This window comes from Galeopterus variegatus, unplaced genomic scaffold (genome assembly GCF_000696425.1).
Source record: "Galeopterus variegatus unplaced genomic scaffold, G_variegatus-3.0.2 Scaffold699, whole genome shotgun sequence".
NCBI lineage: Eukaryota > Metazoa > Chordata > Mammalia > Dermoptera > Cynocephalidae > Galeopterus > Galeopterus variegatus.
In genome coordinates this window covers 170,223-196,214 of record NW_007726810.1, presented here as the reverse complement: position 1 = coordinate 196,214, position 25,992 = coordinate 170,223, and the positions used below count along the sequence as shown (strand labels likewise).

The 25,992-nt window shown below is 37.1% G+C and overlaps 1 protein-coding gene across 1 annotated transcript in view; it reads left to right on the top strand.

Moving 5' to 3' along the window:
• Positions 1–6,823, top strand: part of WASF1 (WAS protein family, member 1) — a 108,239-nt gene extending 101,416 nt beyond the window's left edge. The window contains exons 6-9 of the mRNA XM_008571526.1: positions 784–956; positions 2,642–2,821; positions 3,954–4,582; positions 5,964–6,823. Of these exons, the coding sequence (XP_008569748.1) occupies positions 784–956; positions 2,642–2,821; positions 3,954–4,582; positions 5,964–6,121 (1,140 nt within the window). The 3' untranslated portion in view covers positions 6,122–6,823. The remainder of the gene's footprint in view (positions 1–783; positions 957–2,641; positions 2,822–3,953; positions 4,583–5,963) is intronic.
• The last annotated feature ends 19,169 nt before the right edge of the window (positions 6,824–25,992 follow it).

Sequence of the window (25,992 nt, the reverse complement as noted above, 5' to 3'; positions counted from 1 at the left end):
GACTAGCTTCATTTATGTATGTTACCTGCTTGACCCCTTTGAGCATTTGAATTTGTTATACCTGCTGTAGACTTTCTATGCTTTCTCCCCCAGTTTGAATCATTTTTTGCTGTGTTGTTTAAAGAACCTGTTTTCTGTTGAGTGACACAGTTATTATGAGTTAATTTGATAATTGGATTTTTCCTAATGTGTTGGCTAATTAATTAATTGGTCACTTCCCAGATAACATAACTTTAGTAAATTCTCACATTTTAATTAGAGGTTGACAGTGCCATTCATGGTAGAAATTTCAAACTAATAGATATGGGAACAAGTATTAGTAAATCTCTTTTCATCTGAAAAGACTTTCTGACCTCGTTTTATTACTTAGCCATACTATTTTGTATCTGGTGCATCATTTTGAATTAAGGGTTGAAAAAAATCTAATAGATATGGGAACAAGTATTAGTAAATCTCTTTTCATCTGAAAAGACTTTCTGACCTCAAGTTTTATTACTTAGCCATACTATTTTGTATCTGGTGCATCATTTTGAATTAAGGGTTGAAAAAAAACATGACAGGAAACTGTGATTACACCAAATTAGCTAAGATTTAACTCTGAGTGTATGACTGAAATGTCTCTGTGTTACTTTTACTATTTTATGATGACATTGTCTTTTTCAATATTGATATTAGAATTAGATATTAAAATTTCAATATTGATATTAGAATTTTGATTGTTATAACCTCTTTTTAAAAATTAGCACTTCAGCATTTGGCTTTGTTTCAATACATCTGTTATAGCAGAAAAACCTAGATCGTCCGCATGAGCCAGAAAAAGTGCCAAGAGCACCACATGACAGGAGGAGAGAATGGCAGAAACTGGCCCAAGGTCCAGAGCTGGCTGAAGATGATGCTAATCTCTTACATAAGCATATCGAAGTTGCTAATGGCCCAGCCTCTCATTTTGAAACAAGGTTTCTTTTCTTTTCTTTTTACAAAAAAACTAATGATAAAACATTGGCTTTATTTGTAACATGTGTCCTTCTAAGTTTTGGATTTTAAACTGTTGAACTGGCAGAACCTGTTATAAATATAGGTATGATTTCAAAACTCCGACCACTGTGAGCTACTGAAGTCTGACTTTGTCAACTGTAGAAAGAGGTGGTTGGAGTAGATGATCTTCAGGGTTGTTACTAGCTTTCATATGAAGTCTCAACTCTCTCTCAATGTTTCAGGCAGAGTCTGCTAGAATCTTATAATAGAGGAGTGGAGTCTGGAATTTTTTAAAAAGTATTATTGATTTATTACATATAAAATAAGAGATGAGAAGGGGTTCTATTTTGCTCCTTTTTCTTTCCCCTGACTTACTTGCTGTGCCACATCTCCTACCTCAGATATATTAGGACTTTCAAACAAAATTATTCATCATCTTTTGCAGAAATATAGAATAGATCCTTTTCCTTTCTCAGTGGCGAGGGGCCCTATCTAAGTAACATGCTACCGTAACAAACATTATACTGGTATCCCTCAGTGAATAAAGTTATTAGTGTATAGTCATGTTGATTTTCGAATGGAAAAGAACTTAAGGTTTTCTTTTTAATAGTACATGTAAATTATTGGGCCATAAGCATAAAACATCTTGACCTATTTTAGGAGAAATATACATATGGTAGACACTATCAGCATTACTGAAAGAATTGAAATTTAAAAATTAGTAATCTTTACACAAACATTTATACTACAGTTAAATAATTATGGCATTTATCTGACCCATTAGTATAAGTACAATAATTTCTGACTTGCTCTGTGCACACTTAACCCCAGAATGCAGTATGATAAGTAAATATTTATGAACCTTCCCATGCTCGATACCGAAAATTTTGCTTAAGTCTGATCTAAGTCACACGTTATGTTATTCAGTGTGCACACTTAACCCCAGAATGCAGTATGATAAGTAAATATTTATGAACCTTCCCATGCTCAAGATACCGAAAATTTTGCTTAAGTCTGATCTAAGTCACACATTATGTTATTCACCTATTTCCTGAGTATCCTGGCAGCTTGGAAAACACCAAAAGGAGAAAAAATGATATAGATAGCCATCTCTGTGGTGCTAGAATCTGGGAGCTGTTTCTCCCTGTTGCAAGACTTTTGGAAGTCAAGCATCCAATTTTCATATTCTACATTTATGTCATTGGCGTCTTCTTGTGAAGACGTAAATGAAATAGAGACAGATGGCTTTGAACATGATTTGGTAAAAGTTAATTATTTCTTGTTTATAAGATTATAGTATATATGGGGAACTTCAAAAGTTTGTGGGGGAAATGCAATTAAAAGATAATACAAATCTTTCCATGAACTTTTTGAATTACTCTCATATGTCATACTTTTTATCGCTGTGAACTGAATTAGTATTCTATTATAAAATAATAAAATAACTGATGGTCATCATAATAAGCCTAAATCAGCAAATAAATATTGCATTGTGAACAGCATTCTTTGTTTTTAAAGCAGGATTAATGTTCAAAATTTTTGAAAGAAGTTTCATAAAAATAGTTAAAATATTGGCATTCAAAGGTTAAACTTTAAGTATCTCATGTTAAACACTTTATTTCTCTAATAATTCAAGAGGAATACACTGATAATATGTTTCCTTTAGACCTCAGACGTATGTGGATCATATGGATGGATCTTACTCACTTTCTGCCTTGCCATTTAGTCAGATGAGTGAGCTTCTGACTAGAGCTGAGGAAAGGGTCTTAGTCAGACCACATGAACCACCTCCACCTCCACCAATGCATGGAGCAGGAGATGCAAAACCCATACCCACCTGTATCAGGTATGTTGGGACAAGCATATGGTGTTTTATTTTAGGGGCTGGTAACTTTTTCCTTCAAAGGACCAGATAGTAAATATTTTAGGCTTTCTGTGCATATAGTTTCTGCCGCAAGTACCCAATTCTGCCATTGTTGCAGGAAAGCAGCCATAGCCTGTATGCATAAGCAAATGAATATGTTTCAATAAACTTTATTTACAAAAACACAGAGCAGGTCAGATTTAGCCTGTGGGACATAATTTGCCATCCTCTGATTAGAGTTGACACATTCTCTTTGGAAAATTTAGCTAATAACAATTTACTTTAAAGATTAAAGTATGTTTCATTTTATTATAGCTTTATTATCAAGCACATCATGTGCAGTGTATTAAGAAAAATTAATAATTTTTGGAATGTAGTGTAAGGATCTAAGAAATGAGAACCAAAAATTTGGTTATGGGTGTTAATTTGATATTAAGGAAAATACTTTAAGAATTTCAGAGAGAATAAGCAGTTCATAATAATATTTTCATAAAGCTATTTTGAAGTTTAATCTTGTCAATTGTAATTCAAATTATAAATTTTTAATAGAGAAATATTAGAGAAGTTTTCTAATAGAGACCATCTTTACAATTTTCAGTTAAAAAACCAATCTTCTATCACTGACTCATTTGATGTTTCATCCTCGGGAAGAAAAATGGCTGTAAATTTCCTTTCGTGGTTTGTAATTAGCTGTCATTGATTTAATTGAAATGACATATGATGAGTTTTAATAACTTCAGTATAAGTACAGCATTGTCTTGGCCACAAGTATTGCTACAAATATTGCAAGAGGATAAATATTGAGTCATCACAGATTCATATCACAGTGTAGAATTGAGCATTTTATTTATCAAAGCATAAAATGCTTGAGTGGATATGAAAGTTGCATGAGAGGATGAAACTATTCAGAATATTGGAAATCAAAACACGACCCATTAATTTTCTTGTTGCACTTTTAGTTCTCATTCCTTTCTAAATACTCTTGGAGAATTTAAAATTTCTATAGGAACATGTTAATGCACCTACTTTGATATAATTACTGGTAGTCATTTATAGATTGTGTAGTTAGGTTTTTCTCTTTTAATAACTTGCCAGGATCTCTTTATCATTTCAGTTCTGCTACAGGATTGATAGAAAATCGCCCTCAGTCGCCAGCTACAGGCAGAACACCTGTGTTTGTGAGCCCTACTCCCCCACCTCCTCCACCACCTCTTCCATCTGCCTTGTCAACTTCTTCATTAAGAGCTTCAATGACTTCTACTCCTCCCCCACCAGTACCTCCCCCACCTCCACCTCCAGCCACTGCTTTGCAAGCTCCAGCAGTACCACCACCTCCAGCTCCTCTTCAGATTGCTCCTGGAGTTCTTCACCCAGCTCCTCCTCCAATTGCACCTCCTCTAGTACAGCCCTCTCCACCAGTAGCTAGAGCTGCCCCAGTATGTGAGACTGTACCAGTTCATCCACTTCCACAAGGTGAAGTCCAGGGGCTGCCTCCACCCCCACCACCACCTCCTCTGCCTCCACCTGGCATTCGACCATCATCACCTGTCACAGTTGCAGCTATTGCTCATCCTCCCCCTGGGCTACATCCAACTCCATCTACTGCCCCAGGTCCCCATGTTCCATTAATGCCTCCATCTCCTCCATCACAAGTTATACCTGCTTCTGAGCCAAAGCGTCATCCATCAACCCTACCTGTAATCAGTGATGCCAGGAGTGTACTACTGGAAGCAATACGAAAAGGTAATTTTCTCAGAGCCATGAAAAACATTTGCTATAGTAGCATTGTAAACTTTCTAATTATTTAAGATAATAATGTGTTCCTATTTATAAAATTTTAGATCATCATGATTTTGTATAAATGACCTTTAGAAAGAAAAGCTATATCTAACTTATATTTTAAATCATTTTTAAGAAAATACAGTATATCATATATAATCATTTTATTTTCATTCTTAGTAGGGATTCTTAAAATGTATATTAAGTGAACAAGAAATTTAAAGTATCAGACTTTTTTTTCTTTTTTTATTGAAGCATAACTGATTATACATATTTTGGGGGTACAGGGTTGACTCTATTTGTGTACAATATGTGATGATCAAATCAATATTATTAGCATATTCATTATTACAAATTGTAATTATTTAAAGTATCAGACTTAGATGTTATAGGAAATTTAATTAAAACCCTTTATATTATGTTTAATGCATGTATTAACCCCTTTAAAAATATTTTCTTCAGGGCCGGCCCGGTGCACTGTAGCAGTGCGCCGCTTGGGAGCGTGGTGGCGCTCCCGCCGAGGGTTCGGATCCCACATACAGACTGGTTCCCGCTCACTGGCTGAGCGAGGTGTGGACGCAACACCGAGGGTTGCAATCCCGTTGCCGGTCCCGGTCCGGTACGGGCGTGACACTGAGGGTTGCGATCCATTGCCGGACACGAAAAAAGACAAAAGGAAAAAATGGTCCGGTACGGGCGTGACACTGAGGGTTGCGATCCTTTGCCGGACACGAAAAAAGACAAAAGGAAAAAATATATATATATATATTTTCTTCAATATTAAGGCTGTTCATTTGGAGTGTCAGTGACACTTGCTCTACCAGATGCCTTTAAAGGATTCAGGTTCCTCCTTTAGTAACAAAAGAAAGAGTTCTCATATTCATTCATTCAGTCAACATTTCCTAAGCAACTACTATATGCCAGCACTAAGTATAGAACAAATAAGAGTGACTTTTCTTTAAGTACAGGGGATAATAAAGCCACAGAAAATATATTCATCAGATGTTTAATTTATTTGACCATAGAAGTGATAGAAGAAATGTATCACCTAGTTAACTTTTTAGGGTGTGGTAAGCAGGGAGGTACAATAGACCATGATGGACAAATAAACTGTAGATATCCACTGGGATTTCTGGTAAGTTTCACCACCTAATATAACAGATGATAATGTAATGAAAGATTTAATACCTCTCTAAATTTGATTCCTTCAAATTATTTTTTAATACATCTTGCTTTTTTTCTTATTAGTATTTCTTATGTGTATTTGATTTTATTTCATAAGATTAATAATATCTAGTATCTAGTATTTTGATTTAAAATGAATGGTTTGGATTTACTATATCAGGTATTCAGCTACGCAAAGTAGAAGAGCAACGTGAACAGGAAGCTAAACATGAACGCATTGAAAATGACGTTGCCACCATCCTGTCTCGACGTATTGCTGTGGAATATAGTGATTCAGAAGATGATTCAGAATTCGATGAAGTTGATTGGTTGGAGTAAGAAAAATGCATTGATAAATATTACAAAACTGAATGCAGATGTCCTTTGTGGTGCTTGTTCTTTGAAAATGTTTGATCATTCTAGTGTTTTGCTTTCTTTTCCTTATAATAACCCTTTGCCTCCATAATTTTTGATTTCTAAGAAAAATATTAGCCTACATTTCAAACTAAATGTTTTACAGTGGCTTATTTTACTTTTTTTTCCCTGAAAAGACATAATTTGGTCAACTAAACCACTAAGTATTAAGCATGGGCAGCTGTTGTTAGATTAGCAGATTCAGTTTCTTGATATATCTTAATTGTGCACTTTGTGAATTTTAATTTAAAGAAAGCAACTGAGATTGAAATCTTGAGGGCAGCTGTATCTATTAATGAGCCTTATTCCATTTCCTGATGTTTTTAAAGAAGAAACACTGCCTTGATTATATGAATACACTCAGAAAGTACTTTTAGCTTGTAGTGTTGAATTCGCTTAAAGGAATGCTTGAATTTTTTAATTATTGTTTTATTGTTTTTAAATATTTGCCTTATTTGAATGTTTAGCAGTACCTTCTTCCCACTTATATATTGTGTGGTACAATTTTGCTTGCCTATAGGAGTTTAAAAATTTTCCATGTGAAATACTCTGACTTAAACATACATGTAACTTACATATCTGTTAAGAATAACAGTCTGATTTAATAAATGGTTAATTTTAAAGGTTCATGGGTGTTGCTCTTTGAATAAAATTATTTCTGATTGTATTTATCAAATACTATAAAGTAGGCTCTAAATACGTAGATAGTAAATGAAAATTTTAAAAACAACTTAAGCTATATAATTTCCTCTTAATTGTACAGATTCATATTGTCTAGTATATAGTTTTCATATCATTTTTTCTAAGGTCACAAAATCTGTATTTCTCAAATACTTGTGGTCTTAAAATCTTAACTTGCCATCTAATTTTAGCACACCTTTACTTCAATTTAATAGCATTCTTGAAATTCTGTTTTGCAATGATAAAATGAGTTGTTAATGTTTACACATTTCAGAGTCATGGGTGCAGGAGATGGACCATTAATACCAGTTTACTTAGTTTAAAGAAAAGACTAAATGAGGTTTAAGTAGATTGGTTGTAAAAGTGACTGCAGTCTTCAGCTTTGCCTGTATCTACCCCTTTTACGATGCAGTATTCAGCTCTTCCCATCAATAGGTGTGTTCTGTTCCTACCCCTTAAATCTGAGTGTCCCTGAGGCTTTCTTTGGCCAATAGCATGTGGCAAAAGTGATATTGTGCCAGCTGTAAGTCTAGGCCTCAAGAGGCCTTGCAAACTTCATCTCTCTCTCTCTCAGAACCCTGCTTCTGCCATGGGAATAAGCCCCAGGTGGCCTGCTGAAGAACAGAAACCTCATGGAGGAGAGCTAGTCCAGTGAGGCCATCTTAGACCAGCAAAGCCCAAGCTCACCTGCTGGCTGGCTGTAGACAGATGAGCAAGCCTGGCCAAGATTAGCCTAGCCTAGTCCAGCCCAATGACCCATAAATTCATGAGCAAAAATAAATGTTTATTGTTTTACACCTAAGTTTTGAGGTGGGTTATTTCATACATCATTATTATGGCAATAGATATTTGAAACGTGAGGTTACTTGGTTACTTGATAATTTGGGGGTTATTTAGGCAGTTAAGTAATGACCTGAATCTTTGTAGAATAAGAATAATGAACCAAGTTCAATTGTAGCAATTCGGTCGGGACATAAAAAACATTTCCTAATGGCTTTAATGAACAAATGATTTGATTTGCTGTTTTGGGTAGCTTAGCTTATAACAAGAGATTAGATAGCCATTGAAGTTCCTTTCCAACCTTATGAAAATGTATAGTGTCAAATTTAACTCAAGAAAACACTGCACAATTTAAAGTCTGTCTTCGTAAGTGTGCTTATGGTAAAAAAGCAGCAACTAGAATATATGTTTTATAAAGCTCAGCTGTGGCCAGATAACCAAAACATAATGGTATTGTGGTGTTGGTGCTGTTAAAGATTTCTTGACAAGAGAAGTAGATATGCTAATCAGTAAAGCCCAGCAGTATTTATCCTAAGTAGTTAGATAGATATTTTTTGTTTTTCAGAACATTCTTGGAAGATCAGAAAGTGCCTGCAGACTGAAGAGGCTAGATATGTAGTGTCCATTTTAAAATCAAAGTAACCTCTAAATCTAGATATTCAGCTTAACTTGCTGAGAGAATTTTGGAACAGATTGTTCAGTGGTCAATTTTAATACCCTAAGAAGAATGAAAGTTACTGAGTAATGAAATGACCATCTTCTTATTGAATCACTTTACTATTTAACAAGATAATGCACAAGCATCGAGTCAGAAAAAATATATACCATGGGGAAAATATATAAAATATATATCATTTTTTACCATGGGGAAATAATTAGCTTTACTTTTCTGGGTGAGATCACCCATTTACCTTCCCATATTACCAAATCCAATGAACATTTTTTAGTACTTAATTTATTTAATTTTTATTGTGTTTATTCTGCCTCCTTGACATTTTCAATCCCTTTGGCCTTCCCCTTCCCCTTCCCAATAGTGGCAGGACAGAGGAAGGGGAGGGAGATACCTAGCAGCAGTGGTGTTTGGGATGAAATGCAGTCATTGTGGAGGAAAAGGGAGTTTCTCTATCTTTTCCTAAGTAAGGGATTTTTGTAAGCTTCAGATTTATAAGGCATTTTAAACTATCACCCTGCTTTTTATAACTTACAATCAATTTGGGCAGATGAGATCACTCCCAAAGCATTTTCGTGTGGTAAATACTTATTAAAAGATAAATAAAAATCATGTTTATTTAGGTTGTGGTCTATATATTATGAAACACCTGTTTCTATTTCCACCTTTAGAAAGCTCTACCCTTTCTTTAGTAACCATCTTACATCAGTATTTTCATGAAGTCTTCTCTGATCACCACAATTGGAGTTCTTATTCCTTTTGAATCCCTCTAATTCTTTTATTATAAGTGTTCCTCAAGTGATACTCATACCACTTTACGTCACAGTTTATGACCTGTTTCAGCTTGCCAAATAGATTATTTACAAAACAGTGGGGGCATTGTCTTAAATAGGCAACTTACAATATTTCTTCTTATGAACAGGTTCAAAAATACCCCCTTTTTTGTTCTCTCCACTAGGGCTCTTAACATTATTTCTTCCTAGGCACTGCTACTGTTTAAAACTCCCCACTAATCTCAGTAACACAGTTGATTTAAAACAAGTCCTAATTTCATCTAAACTCTGTATGTGTGTATTTTAATAAATAGAAAGTATAAGAATGACTCTTCTGGCCAGAAGATGAAAATTATTATTTCTGAAGTCATTTCTTAAGGCAAAGAGCAAAATTGAACAAGTGTTTTAATTTAATGGGAATTCTCATTAATTATTTTCAAAACACACATTAAACTTTGCCTTAGTAAACATATAACTGCTGTTTGTTTTTTCATTTTCATTCCATTTATCTTGGCCCCAGTTTTTTTTAAATCCACCTTCCTAAACTGAAACATGTATAAAATAAATTATTTAAAGCTCCCAAATGGTTTAAGAAATTCCTTTGAGAATCCATTATCTCCGCAATATTCATTTAATTAAAAAACTGCAAGTAAACCAATACAAGATATTAATCATGCAATGTCAGGATGGCTTTGCTGTGTTGAACTAACGAAATGGGATATCAAATTCTGGTATTTCTAAGTGGTGTCATATAACTATAATTTATTAAAATCATCTTACTGAAGCCAAACGGAATGCATAGGAACCTTATAATACAAAGAATAAGGTTTTTTTCCCCTTTATTCATTGCCGTACTAAGAATAAATTTATTTATGTTTTCCATGACTTGGCTCTAAAATAAATCAGCAATCTCTGTTGTTTTTCAAGCCTGACAGCCAGGCTCTGAATAAAGAATGAATACCAGCCTTGAATGAACGTTTCAGTCACTTTTTTTAAAAAAAGGCTAGTTATCAATACCTTTTTCTCATTATTGTAAGGCCAGCTGCTCTGACTTTTTTCCTTTAGAAAAAAAAAATTTTAAACACAATTGAGCACGTACTGAAGTCGTCTTTCTCAGGATATTTATAGTTTCTTCTCTTTTCTGTAACTTTGTTTAGTGGTAATGATTTTGAATTTTTTTATATGTATATAAATGTGATCCTTATGTATGTGTATGTGTGTTATACTCAAAGACTTTTTGATAAATTTCTTATCCATTCTGCCTTTAGGATAGCTTTTTCAATACTATTCTTTTGATATAGGATACAGATGTCTCCAGGAGTAATAAAATTCCCTATCTACCTCTCTGGCCTGGAAACAATATAAAAGACACAAAAGCCATTAAATCACAATATGTCTTTTATTGTAACAGCTTCCAATATTAGAGTATCTATTTCATTCTTACCTATGAAAGCCTAGAAATGCTGCACTTTTAACTTTCATGAAAATCTGTAGGAACTATTTATCTAGACCATTTCAGATAAAGGAGCACACCTCCTATTATTAATGGTTTATTTTTATTTTTATATTTCTTTTTATTATATATTTATTATATTTCTTTTCTTTTATTCAACAATATTTTTTGATGCCTACAGAGTTTTGAGACTTTGCTTGCTATTGGGGCCACAACAGTGAATAGACAGAGCCCTACTTTCTGAGTATACAGATAAATTAACAAAGAACAGTGATTGTTATGTTAGGGAAGCTCATAGCGCAGAGACTAAACCTAGTCTAGGAAGTCAGGAAAGGCCTCCAAAAGGAAATGACGTTGTTTAAATGATCTTCTACAAAATACCGTGAGTTTATCAGTAATCTACTTTAAATATAAATTGTCAAATGCAAAAATGTTCAGTCAGTAGCCTGTGCTTTATGTACTACCTTCAATAAGTATTGAGATCAGCAAAGTGTAAAGACACAGTAAAAAAAAAAAAAAAAGGAAGTGACACTGAAGGTTTGAGGTGGACCTAGACACACAAATTTTTAAAAAATTTTATTAATATTATGTTTTTACATTCTATGATGTTGCAGAGCAGTTGGGAGGGTGGGGAGGGGGAAGGGGAAGGAAATGTGATGGAAGAAGGAGGAGGGGCAGGATTGAGGCCTGTGGCATCTCCCCTCATTCCCACAGGGGAGATTGGTGGAGGGGGCTTCCAGTGGTAGCTTGGTCATTGCGGGGCTGGGCACAGATGTCAGGGGTGTGTGGCAAAAGCCCTCACCCCCCATTCCCCGGCTTGGGAAACCAGGGCCTTTCTTGTCGCAGCTTGGTGGTAGTCGCTGGGCTGGTTGTAGGTGTCGGGGGTGGGAGGGGCATGGCCAAAGCCCTCAGCCCCCTACCACCCCTGCTTGAGAGAGCCTGGGGTTAGACACACAAATGTTGAAGTGAGGGTGGGGAGTCTACCAGGCAAAGGAAACAGGTGTGTGAGTGCCTGGAAATGCTTGGTGTAAAGCATGCAAGGAGTGGAAAGGCTAGAAATAGATCAGAAAGGTAAGCAGGTACAAAATCATGAGAGTCTTAGGAACCATATGAAGGAGTTTGCATTTTATTCTATGGGCAATAAAATTAGAGAAGTCACATATCAGAACAGCATTTTTGGGAAGATAGTTGGTGGCTGAAAAGTGGTAAATGAGTTAGAAGTGAGTTTGGAGGTCAAGAAAACAGGCTGTTAGAATAGGTGACAGAAGATAGGAATGGTGGTGGCAGAGGAGTTAGATAACCAGGTTGATTCAAGAGAGATTGAGGACATGGAATATAGTAGAGTTGGAGAGGAATTCTAATTGGAGAGGAGGGAGTCAAAGATGACTTCTAGGATCTTTGCTTACTGATGTAAGGGACATTAGAGGAGAAGGTTTGGAGGATGGGTGATGCAGTTCGGAATATAAGGCAGGGAGAGGATCATTGATATGGTCGGAGGGAGACATTAATCTTATTTGTGGAAGGAATCCTCTTCTGTAGGAAGGAGAATAGATGGGTGTAAGAAGTTAAATTTGAAGATCTGGTGCCAAAAAATTGAGATAGTGGCATCTATTTTCTCTTTGAGATAGATGACAACACTGCTCAGGGTGATTGGGAAACAGTAGGAGTGTCAGCAGTTTTAAGAAAAGTAGAGATGCTTTGAAATAGTCATTGTGAAAAATGAAAGAGCTTTCCAGGGAAATACAAAATTATCAGACAGTATTGTTGAGGTTGGTGACCATGAATTTATAATGGTTCCAATATGCAATGCATGATTTTTGCCCCCAACAGTCTGAAGACAATTGCCAGAAACAGACAGCTGAATTCGTTCAGAGTTGGGGTTTTGAGTGGGATGGAAGGATTCTCTCTAGAGAAGATTGACTGATCTCCTTCATATCTTAATCCCGTGTTGAAGCTCTTCTCATCTAATAAGTTTGATCTCCTTATCTCATTAAGAATATTCACTAGCTCTCATGGATTGTCAGATCATGCAGATGGATCTTTCTGTCTTTTTAAGACTTTTCATTCCATCTCCCCTAGACTTAACATCATGTTGGTTTTCCTTCTACTTATGCAGTCTCTCCTTTTTTCCTGTTACGACCTATTCCCATTTTAATATGCCCAGCTACTTTTATTCTGTTCTCTTTCAAATCTAGAAATCTTACTTCTAAGGATTCTGTCAAAGATGATTTTGCCTTGAGGGTTATGTAATTTGGAACAAAGCAGCAGCAAAGGGAGGTTCTCTGGGATTTGACTTTGTGTCTGTCTCTTTCATGTTTGAGTTATCTCATCTGCCTAATTTACTCTGTCGGTGGGAATCCTTTTTCTTTGAAGACATTTTCCTCAGCTCAAAAAATAAATGCTTACACTTGAGTCTATTAATTGTGTTTTTTACAGCATATTAAAATAAGGCCAAATTTTTAGGTTTGGTTCTTCGATCGGTTAATTTTCCATAGCTCTGTGGCAATAAGCTTTTTACCCTTTGCCAGCCACCTCAGAAATGTTTGGCAGGGTCTCAGCAAAAGAATGTGGATAATTCAGTGTAAACTTCTTACCATTTTTAATAAAATAACTCAAAGGGCCTACAAACCCAATACTAGGCTTTTCATCTTGATATCAAAGACCAGCCCATTCCTTTTGTTTGGTTGTTTAATCTTTATTATGAAACATGCACACAGAAAAGTGCATAAAATTTTCAGCTGAGGAATTTATCACAGTGTAACCATCACCCCAGAAGCCTCTCTCATTCCACCTTCTTTTTTTTTTTTTTTTTTTTTCTTTTTTTTTTTTTTTCCGTGACTGGTAATGGGATCGCAACCCTCGGTGTCGCGCCCGCACTGCGCTCAGCCAGTGAGCAGACTGGTCTCTATATGGGATTTGAACCCTTGGCGGGAGTGCCGCCGCGCTCCCAAGCGCCGCACTCTACCAAGTGCGCCACCGGGCTGGCCCTCATTCCACCTTCTAATCACCACCCTTTCCATAACTCCAGCCCCAAGGGTAGCCATTATTCTGATTTATGGTATTCACTTCTTTGCTTCTATCTAGATTTTTACCACCTAAGCATGTATTTCTAAATAATATAGTTTAATTTTGCCTATATTTTAGGCTATATATAAATCTTTCAGGATGTGCTTTTTGTATCTGACTTAAAATTTTGTTTGTGGTACTCAACTATATTATTACATTTAACTATGCAAACAAAGCATAGTTTTTTAACTATGCAAACAAAGCATAGTTATTTAACTATGTAAACAAATTTAACTATGCAAACAAAGCATGGAGCATAAAGCATTTTCATTGCTTTTTGGTCCATGTCCATGGTGCAAATGTACGACAATTTATTCATTTTACTGCTGATGGATATTTTAGTTTACAGTTTGGGGCTTTTACAAATAACACTGCTGTGGACATTTTTGCATGTGTTTCTTGTTCATATGCAGTTTCTGTTAAGTATATACCTAGAAGTGGAATTACTATATCATAGGATATAGATATCTTCAGCTGTAGTAGCTAATGACAGAGTGTTTTCCCAAGAAGTTGTACCAATTCATACTCCCACCAGCAGTCTAAGAGTTCCTGTTGCTCCACATTCTTGCCACCCTCTGGTATTATTCTATTTAATTTAAGCATTCTAATGGATGTGTGGCAATATTTCATTGTGGTTTAAATTTTCTTTTCTCTGATTACTAATAAGGTTGAGGTTGAGCATCATTTTATGTGCTTATTAGCCATGTCTTCTCCCTCTCTGTGGCTTATCTTCTCAGTTTAATGGTGCCCTTTGAAAAGAAGTTCCTAATTTAATGTAGACCATTTTATCAATTTTGTGTGATTAGTGCTTTTTGTGTCTTGTGTAAGAAGTTTTTTTTATGTGAAGGTTATAAATGATTTTCCTATATTGTCTTCTAGAGACTTTGTTGTTTTACCTTTCACATTTAGATCTATAATCCATCTGGAATTGATTTTTTGTGTGTGGTGTGAGGTAGGGGTTAAGTTTAATTTTGTTTTCATGTGAATATCTAATGAAGCCAGCACCATTTATTGAAAAGATGGTCCTAGTCTGGCCAGTTAGCTCAGTTGGTTACAGCACAGCCTTATAACACCAAGTCAAGGGTTCAGATCCCCATACTGGCCAGCCACCAAAAAAAAAAAAAAAAAGATTGTCCTTTCCCCACTGTTCTTCAGGGCCAATTTATCAAAAATACATAAACACAGACAAAAACAGATATACATATGTATTTAGGTTGATACATGACTGTATAATATGACTTTACAGTGATGATGGTATGGATACACAAAAATACATAACTGTATTTATAGACTTTATAAATATATATATGTATAGATCTATCCTTATACCAGTATCACAGTTCTTTTAATTGTTATAGCCTTACAGTAAGTATTGATATTCAGGAAGTAAGCCTGTCTTGTTTTTATTCAAGATTATCTTTACTATTCTTGGCCCTTTGCATTTCTATATAAATTTTGGAATCGTATGTGCAGCGAACAGATTGAACCTGGGTAAGTGGGGTCCAGGCCTCGCTGTTCATGCATCCTCATGCAAGTTTTCCTGGACTTAGCATAGCAGACTTATTTCAACTGAGCATTGAAATATCTCTAGAACTCTGTGTCTTTAAAGAACAGATCCTGGGCCGGCCCCGTGGCTCACTCGGGAGAGTGCGGTACTGACAACACCAAGGCCACGGGTTCGGATCCTATATAGGGATGGCCGGTTTGCTCACTGGGTGAGCGTGGTGCTGACAACACCAAGTCAAGGGTTAAGATCCCCTTACCAGTCATCTTTTAAAAAAAAATAAAAATAAAAAAAAATAAAGAACAGATCCTTAGTCAGCTGCTCAGCTGTGTCTGCTCTTTCACAGCAAGAAATAAGGGCCTCATTGTAAGCTAGTAAAGGAAACTTTCACACTTAGACTACTGCTTAACAGCCTTCACCTTCTCCTCATCCCTCTGCAGAGCATCATAGCAACTTAGCAATAACCAGCCAACCCTGCTGGCCTTGTAGGCATTGTTCTGCCCATGTCATTCAAATGCCTGAATCATTACATGTGCAAGGGCATTCTCTTCCCCAGGATGTTTTTTCGGGTCACCATTGGTGAAATCTTCAGCAATTTGGCCAGTACCTTGAGCCAGGGACTATCCATGCCAAACATACCATTCAAGATGATATCCTCTTTGCCCCCAAGGTAATGAGTAAGCCAGTTCAAAACTCTATTCTAACACTCAGTTTTCAGACCACTCCTTCCACCACCTATGTTTAGGTCCTTGGAGATGCATGTACCAAGATAGGATTAGATTTGTAAGAGATTTATTGGGGGGGGGGGGATTGTCTGAAAAAAAAAAGGGGAGGGGGACCAGAGAAGGCATGTGGAAAACTTGAGATGGCAAGTAAAGGAGGGAAAAGGAGGATTGGTTGGAAAGTGTTTCAGACTGCAGTGCTATTCTAAGAAAGGTTTGGCCGGGTCTATGAGGAATCCTCAAGCCAAAGTTGCCTGTTATAGGAATGGGCCAGTATTACTAACATTGCTGTGCTTGGTTATTGGCAGGGAATAGTGTAAGGGAAGTTTGGCCTTGGCATAAATGTAGCAGTAGATCCAGAAGACCTGGGGCCTTTAGTCAACTATGCTTCCCTCAGCAGGAGATATGAATATTACATCTTCATGGCCACCACAGATTGATTTGGCACCTCTGTCAAAAAATCAAGTGACTATGAGAGTGTGGGTCTGTTTCTGGGCTCTCTACTGTTCCACTGGCTTATTTGTCAGTCCTCTGCCAGCACCATGCAGTTTTGATTACTGGTACATTTTGTAAGTCCTGGAGTGAGGTACTGTAAACCCTCCAATTTGTGTTTTTTTCAAGATTGCTTTAAGTATACAAGGTCCTTTGTATTCCCATGTGGGTTTAAAATAATCTAACTGTAAACAGGATGTTGAGTTGGACTGTTTTCTGTTCTGTTATCCCAGAACTATTAAAGACCAAAAGTAAGGACAAGAGACATCAAGTATACCACCTACAGGAACACTACCAACACAGAACCAACCACATATGGAACCAAACTCCTTTCTCTAGGAAATGTAGAATTACCATCACTCGCTACCACTCCTGCCCAATGTATTAAGTAGAGGATGGACAAGGACAAAGAGGGAGTGGTCAGCAGCGGCCTTATGAGGAGTATGGTAATCCATGGTTCGCTGAGTAGAGACAGGTAAAGCAGAGGGTTCAAGAGACTAGTAGAGACCAGAGATGCCTAACAATGGGTTTTCTAGCTTTCTGCTGGCTGAGCTGCAAAATTTGTAGGCTGAGTTTGATGTTACCATCTTGGCAGTGGCTTCACAGATGTTCCCTAAAAATATGGGTCATAATCTATTTGTGCAATCTATACAATCTAAGTAATTCCAACCAAAATCTCAAAAAAGGTATTCACAGTACTTGATAAATTAGCCCTAAAATTCATTTGGAGGAATGAAAGACCAAGAATAGCCAAGATTATTTTTAAGAAGAATCAAAAGGAACTTGGCCTACCAGAAATCAAAACTTAGATATCTACAGTAATTAGGAAAATGTGTTGTTGCTGCAGAGGAAGACTAATATACTGCTAACTTTTTAAAGCTTTCAGAAGAAATTATGTGTAAATATCTGACCTCAGAGTAAAAAAAGATGTCTTTAAAAAAAAAATAATAATAAAAAAAAAATAAAAAAAGATGTCTTTAACTAGATATGAAAAGTACAAATCATAAGGAAAATAACAGTAAATCTGACTGCATGTTAAAATGTAAAACTCCTGTGTCGTAAATCTCTTCCTACTCAAAGTTCATATACAAGGCAAGGTACAGATTGGGAGAAGATGTTTATAGTTCATATTATTTTACAATATAAATCAGTAAGAAAAAGACAAATATTCTATTAAAAATGGGCAAAGGATCTTAATGGTAAATAAGATGAAGAAACAAATGACCAACAAACATATAGAAAAAAGGATAACTAAAAAGATACTGTTTCACATTCATCAGAATTACAAAGATTAGGGTCTGCCCCGTGGCTTACTCGGGAGAGTGCGGCGCTGGTAGCGCTGAGGCCACAGGTTTGGATCCTATATAGGGATGGCCGGTGCACTCACTGGCTGAGTGTGGTGCTGACAACACCAAGTCAAGGGTTAAGATCCCCTTACCAGTCAAAAAAAAAAAAAAAAATTACAAAAATTAGACACTACCTATTCTTGTTGGAACTAACAGACAGGATTTTAAAACAATGATTACCATGTTAAAAGCTCTATTGGAAAAGGAAGACAACATGCATGTACAAAAGTAGAATTTCAGCAGAAAGATGAAAATTATGAGAATGGAATGGAAATGCTAGAAATAAAAAGTCTAGTAACAGAGCTATAGAATGCCTTTAACATTAGTAGACTCAATACAGCCAAAGAATCAGTGAACTTCAAAGACAGAGCAACTGAAATTACCCTAGACTGAAACCCAAAGAAATAAGGGAGCATGTTGTGTGCTGATGGTGGTGGTGGTGGTGGTGGTGGGCAGAACAGAGTGTCCAAGAGCTGTGAGACAATATCAAAATGTCTAGCATGCATGTAATTGGAATCCCAGAAGAGAAAGAGAGAACAGGGGGAAAAATATATTTGATGAGACAATGGATGAGAAGTTCCTAAAAGTTCCACAGATGATCCTGATGATCGGTCAGGTTTGATAACCACTGTGTAAATGATAGGCTATTCCTCCACATTCCATGAACTAACTAACAATGCACGTGAACCTAAGAGTAGATAAAAGCTAACCAGAAGTGTCTGCTATTCACTGCATTAATAAGGCATCAATTATGTTGACAGGCCAACATAAATAGAACAGTAAAGAAGAAGATTCTGTTTACAAACAGAAAATTTTCTGTGTAAGGATGTTTCAGTCTCTGATTTCTAATAAATCTTGCTTGGAAAAAAAAAAATCTTAACTCATCCTAAGAGAGTTACAGATGTACTAACTTTAATCCTTTATGAGGAANAAAAAAAAAAAAAAAAATTACAAAAATTAGACACTACCTATTCTTGTTGGAACTAACAGACAGGATTTTAAAACAATGATTACCATGTTAAAAGCTCTATTGGAAAAGGAAGACAACATGCATGTACAAAAGTAGAATTTCAGCAGAAAGATGAAAATTATGAGAATGGAATGGAAATGCTAGAAATAAAAAGTCTAGTAACAGAGCTATAGAATGCCTTTAACATTAGTAGACTCAATACAGCCAAAGAATCAGTGAACTTCAAAGACAGAGCAACTGAAATTACCCTAGACTGAAACCCAAAGAAATAAGGGAGCATGTTGTGTGCTGATGGTGGTGGTGGTGGTGGTGGTGGGCAGAACAGAGTGTCCAAGAGCTGTGAGACAATATCAAAATGTCTAGCATGCATGTAATTGGAATCCCAGAAGAGAAAGAGAGAACAGGGGGAAAAATATATTTGATGAGACAATGGATGAGAAGTTCCTAAAAGTTCCACAGATGATCCTGATGATCGGTCAGGTTTGATAACCACTGTGTAAATGATAGGCTATTCCTCCACATTCCATGAACTAACTAACAATGCACGTGAACCTAAGAGTAGATAAAAGCTAACCAGAAGTGTCTGCTATTCACTGCATTAATAAGGCATCAATTATGTTGACAGGCCAACATAAATAGAACAGTAAAGAAGAAGATTCTGTTTACAAACAGAAAATTTTCTGTGTAAGGATGTTTCAGTCTCTGATTTCTAATAAATCTTGCTTGGAAAAAAAAAAAAATCTTAACTCATCCTAAGAGAGTTACAGATGTACTAACTTTAATCCTTTATGAGGAAGTGACTGTAAGCTATTTCAGATCACGTGTTATTTCTGCAGGCACATAATAGTCTGTGTGTCTATCTTAACTCATCCTAAGAGAGTTACAGATGTACTAACTTTAATCCTTTATGAGGAGGTGACTGTAAGCTATTTCAGATCACGTGTTATTTCTGCAGGCACATAATAGTCTGTGTGTCTGGTATATAATAACTATTAGTAAATATTAGTTGAATGATTGAAAGAAATGAGCAAAAAAGAAAAATGACACCTGGAGCTTTTCTTAAAGAAAGTAACGTTCACTACCCATGGAAACATTACCCTTTTTAGCTTCATGCACCACAATAATATACATCTATTTCTGCTTATATATTTTTAGCACCTCACAGTAATTAACTTTGATCATACTGACACTCATCCATTCATTCTTTCATTATTTTAGAACATTTACTGAAGCCTATTAACTATGGCCTATATTGAGGGTTGGGAACAGGATACAGTTCTCGAGATTCTCACAGTCTAATAGGTAGTAATACAAACAAATAATTACAATACATTCTAAGTGCTACATTAGTTTCATTTTTAAAATGGAAATGATGTCCAGAATAGTTTTTTAAAAAAGAAGCAAAATTCATAGTAGCTTTCAGTAATAACAGTTATTTCAGTCAGACATGAGCTACGGAGTCAGACCTGGGTTCAAATCCAGGCCTCACTCCACATAGGCTGTGAGACATCAGCCAAATCACAGGTTCTCTGAACCTCAGCTCCTTCCTCTACAAAGTGGAGATAATACCATTTCTTACTCCATCCTATTAGTAGAAAGACTGAATAAGAGAAAGAGTGTAAACTACTTAGGACTGTGCCTGACATGAATACTTCCTTTATAGCATGTAAAACTTTAACCCTTAATTAGCTGAAAAGGAGACCTATCCAGAATGATTTATTTCTTAAGGATTCTAGATAGCTAATGTTTTATTTTAACAAGCATGTATAGGAAGATGAGAAAGATAGTCTCTACCCTCTAGCAGAAGTATTATCACTGATATCTGTTAGGATAACATTTGTAATCAACAAATATTCTACAATCACTAAAAAGTTAAAACAGAATTGAAGTATAAACAAATGTTTCAAACACACTTGCTCTCCCTTAAGCAAGAATGCTTCAAAGTAAAGTGCCACTGGGGAATTTTGATTTATGATGAAGTTTTTGCCAGTTGTACAACTTCAAATAGCATCCTGTAAGTCCTCGAGCAGTAAACTGGGAGATATGTGACAGATATGTCATTTGTTTTTTCTTATTCCTCAAAATACTCTATGCATGCACTATCTCCACTTATATAAGCCTGTGTAACTATGCTTTTAAACACTTTCCTTTAGTTAAAAATAACCTGGATTGTTCACAGTTCTCTCTTTTTGTTTTGATGAGTGTTTAAATGCAGCTGCATGCAACAATTTAATTGTAAGCTTAAAGAACTCAGTTAAAATTTGGAAATTGTGCATTTTATGTAACTTATGCTCAAGATGAAAAAAGGTTTGGCTATTAATTTTTACTTTTTATAAGTACCGAAAATGAGCTTCACATTAATTTCCTTTAAGTTGATAAGTGGGCTAGCCAATCTCTTCTAATAATGGTAGACTAGGTAATTTGGATCTGCACTCTTGCTGAGGACAATTAGAAATGCTGGACAAAGTATTAAAATACATGCTTAAAATAATTAAAATAATTATTAAAATAATTAAAATAAAGCAAGATAATGAAATGGTAAAAAACTGTGAGGCCAAGATTTGGGGGTGTTTAATGGCTCAGTGTTTAGGGTCACTTTTCTCCTGGATGAGTTTAATAATTCTTGAGGGGGCTGTTGAGAAAATAAGCAGTGCTTCTGACACTTTTATGGTGCTAGGAAGATAGAAACTGGAGTGTGGGACTGGCCATAGGGGAGGCTAGGTGAATCTCCTCACTTTATGTTGAGATCCTAAAAGCCTGCACCCTGGGAATAAGGTTGAATTGGAAGTACACAGGTCTTGTATGGACTGCAATTCAACCTTAGTGAATAGGGGCCCCAAATATTGAAATTATCAGACACAGACTATAAAATAGCTATCCTTGGTATGTTCAAGGAGATAAAAGATTTAAAATTTTAATAGAGAACTAAAAACTTTGTAAAAATTGGAAATTCTCTAAAAGCTATAACAGAAATTAGGACCTCAGCCAATGGGTACAATAGCAGATTAGAGAGAAGAAAAAAATATCCAGAAGAAAATATCCAGGGCTTCTGGTCAAGATGGCAGAATAGATGATCCCCAGCATCACTCTCTCCCACAAATCAACCAATTTACAACTATTAAAAAGCAACCACAGCCAAGCTGGGGCTGCTAGAGCTCAAGGGAAGAGGAGGAGAGACCTACAGAGTGCATGAAGGTGGAAGAAGCCACAATGAGAGAAAGAAAGAACCGCTCCAACGGATTTGAGCCCCGGCCACTTCAAGGCTGGAGCTGGTGAGTGCATGGAGCAGAAACTGGCAAAAGCCACAGCTGAGCCCTTTGGATGGAGTTGCTTGGAGGCTGCAGGAGAGAAGAGGGCCTTGGTGGCCCCCAGGTCAGCGACACTACTAACAGGTTTCCCCTGGACCCACATAGGAGGAGCCACAACAAATGAAAAAATGGAGCCACTCAGAGGCCAGTGAGTCACCACAAGGGACCAACGTATGGCCTGTCCAATGGGAAGTGTTTGGAGCATGGGTGGTAGGGGAAAGGGGCCCACTGGGAGAACACTGGGGCACAGCAAGGACAGCTGATTTGCCTCCCAATCAGGATAGGACCACTCAGTAGAGACTGTTCAGCAATATTGAACAATGCATTGGGTGAAGTTTGCTGAAAGTGTCAGGCCCAGACCAGAGTTTCTAAATAACCCAGGTGTACTGGATCTCACAGGTGCTGGAAGTACCTAAAAAGTCGACCATTAAAACCTAAGCTGCACAAAAAGCCTTCCCAGGGAATCAGCAGCAAAGCAACAATTTAGCTCAACCACAGAGCTCAAATATTGGCCCCCACATGAAGTTCCCCCATTTTAAAAGTAAGCAAAGGACAACAAATTAGTTGCAATGCAGAGTTTATATGGTAGGAACAGCAAATAATCCAGCACAGAACTGAAAGAAAAAACAAAACACCCACAGACCAGAGACAAAGTTTGATATTAACTAATAAAGTTCTCTCAGCACCAAAGAATTACCTATAAAACCTAGAAAGACCAGAAGTCCCCTAGGCTACCAAGCCAGGGAGAGGGGAGGGGAGGGCTGGGGGACTCAGCCATGCTCCCCAACACCTGCAACCAGCCCAGCAACGAACACCAAGCTGCTGCAAGAAGCACCCTGGGATCTCCTGAGCTGGGGCGATGGGGGGCTGAGGGCCTCGGACACACCCTACTACACTTGCAAACAGCCCAATGATGATCACTGAGCTGCTGCAGGAAGCTCCCCGGGCTCCCAAGCTGGGGTAGTGGGGGGACGAGGGCTTCAGCCATACCCCTGATATCTGTACCCAGCCTGGCAAGGACCAAGCCACCTCTGGAAGCCCCCTGGTCTCCCATGTAGGAACGAGGGGGGTGCCACAGGCTTCAACCACACCCGTCCTCCTTCCTCCTTCTCCCACCCTATTTCCTGCCCCTTTCCCCTCTCCCCCTCCCTCCAACTGCTCTGCAACAACATCATAGAATGTAAAAAAATGATAATATTAATAAATAAACTTAAAAAAATAAAACAAAAAAATTTTTTTTAATTTAAAAAATTTAAAAAAATCCAAATGAAACACAGATAGATAAAAGGATGGAAAATACAGAATGTAAGAATTAAAGAGAAGACAATGAAAAAGTCTAACACATGGGTAATTGGAATTCTAGGAGGAAAAAAAAGAAAGTAGGGCAGAGAACTTTTTAAAAAGATAATGAGAACAGTCTAAGAGATGAAAGATACCAAGCCACAGATTCAAGTAGCCCTTGGATTCCAAGATGATAAATAAAAAAGAAGCCCATAATATCACCACAGATTCTAAAGACATTAAAAAAAGACAATAAGCACATATTATGAACAACTTTATGCCAATAAATTCAACAATTTAGATGAAATGAACGCAACAGAAAATCTAAATAACCAAATAACTATTAAGCAAGTCAAATCCTTTATAAAAAACTGCCCCACAAACCAAACTCTAAGCCCAGATGGTTTCACTGGTGAATTTTATAAAACATTGAAAACAAAAACAGAAACAGAAACACCACAATAGCAGTCTTGCACAAACTCTCAGAAAACAGAGGAGAGAATACTTTTATGAGGCCATTATAATGCTGACAAGAAAATCTGACAATGACATTCCAAAAAAAGAAAACTATTATTTCCCCAAACAGCAATACAACCATCTTTCACAAAACATGGGCAAATAAAATCCAGCAATATCTAAAACAGATCATGATCAAGCAAGGGCTTATTCTAGAAATGCAAGGTTGATTTAACGCTTGAAAATCAATCAATGTAATCCCTCACATCCATAAAATAAAGGAGAAAAAGCACATCATCAGTTCAATAGATACAGAAAAAGCTGATAAAATTCTATTTCAAATCAAGGTAAAAACTTCCAGCAAATTTGGATTGGAAGAGAACTTCCTCAATTTGTTAAAGGGCATCTACAAAAACCCAACAATTAATACGGTTAGTGAATACTTTTTCCCTCCTTTCCTTTGCCATCTGAACGTTTCCACACTGGCTCAGTGTGCATGGTTGTGGGAGAGAGGTCTGGTCCCCTTCTCCTTGCCTTGGGTCATGAATACTTTTTCCCTCCTTTCCTTTGCCATCTGAACGTTTCCACATGCCTTTTCTGGACCCCGCCCCTTTTTTCCTTCATAGACATTCATCCCAATAAATATCTTACACATCTAATCCTATCTTGGCATGTGCATCTCCAGGGACCTAGAATGCTTTCCCACTAATATGGGATGAACATAAAGATGTCTGCTTTTACCTCTCCTATTCAACATTGCACCAGAAGTCCCAGCCAGGGTAATATAACAAGAAAAAGAAATCAAAGGCATACAGATCAGAAACAAAATACATTGTCTCTATTCACAAATGACATGATTATTTCATATTAAAACTTGTAAGGAATGTACAAAACAATTATTAGAAATAATAAGTGAGTTTATCAAGTTTATAGGACACAAAGTCAATACACAAAAATTAATTGTACTTCTATATACTAACAGCAAACGACCGGAAAGTGAAATTTTAAAAATGTATATGCTGTCAAAAACATAAAATACTTTAAGGAAAAAATTGAATAGAAGATTTGCAAAACCTCTACACTGAAAACTACAAAACACTGCTCAGAAGAATTCAAGAGGACTTAAACAGAGAAAAACCATGCTCATTAACTGGAAGACTCAATATTGTTAAACAAGAGAGACCTTTCCCATCCTCGGGAGGTTCCGGCCTCCTAACTGTAGGGACCTGCTTTCTTCCTCTACCCCTTCTACTTCTTAAAACAAAGACAAGACTTTGGATGAGCTATACTTCCTCACCCATCCATCTGTTCCTATATGCTATTTTCCTGCACAGTCCACCTGCATTAGCTTCATGCTGAAAATGTTTTGATTATGACTGATAGCCTGCGCTATTCTACTTATTAGCTATCTAACTATTGCTGAGAGGGACTTTGTTGGGACACAGTTCTCCGTGACTCTTGTACTCCATCAAGTCTCTGACCACTCTTTATCTGGTTCATTTCTCAGGGTTGTTTTTGCAGTGGGCTACATTTTTTTTTCCCCCTTTTTGTCTTTTTTCGTGTCCAGCAACGGATCGCAACCCTCAGTGTCGCGCCCGTACCGGACCGGGACCGGCAACGGGATCGCAACCCTTGGTGTTGCGCCCGCACCTCGCTCAGCCAGTGAGCGGGAACCGGTCTGTATGTGGGATCCGAACCCTCGGCGGGAGCGCCGCCGCACTCCCAAGCGGCGCACTGTAGCAGTGCGCCACCGGGCCGGCCCTGCAGTGGGCTACATTAATGGAGGAAATAATGTCTCCCTTCAGTACAAAGAGCAAACCTGCATATTTCCTGCTCTAAAACAGCAGGTGCCCAAAGCTCAGTGTTTCTGTCCTATAATGCAGCTAACTACATGTACTTGTCCATCTACATCTGGGCTCATTTGCATCACCCCAGTGGGAACTGGAGCTTGGGGAACCACTGCCAAACATCTGAAACTCCTGCTACCACTTTTACTGTAAGTAAGCAATTCTTTTATTTCTTACCCATGTGTCTGGGGTCATCTGTAAGCGTCCATGAATCTTGCTTGCATGCAGGATAAAATCTCAGATCCTTCATAGTTCTGACAGACTATGAACTCTGTGGCTGCCCCATTAATCAGGTTGTCTGGGATTTACCTGAACTGGATCTATCAGATATGATTGAATTTTCCCTTTTTGCTGTCAGCCTCTCTACAGGAACATTCTGAAAATTGGGCATATCTTAGAGCAAGACCTTACCGTCAGAACCAAGGTTTGGGTCTCTAAACCCAGGCC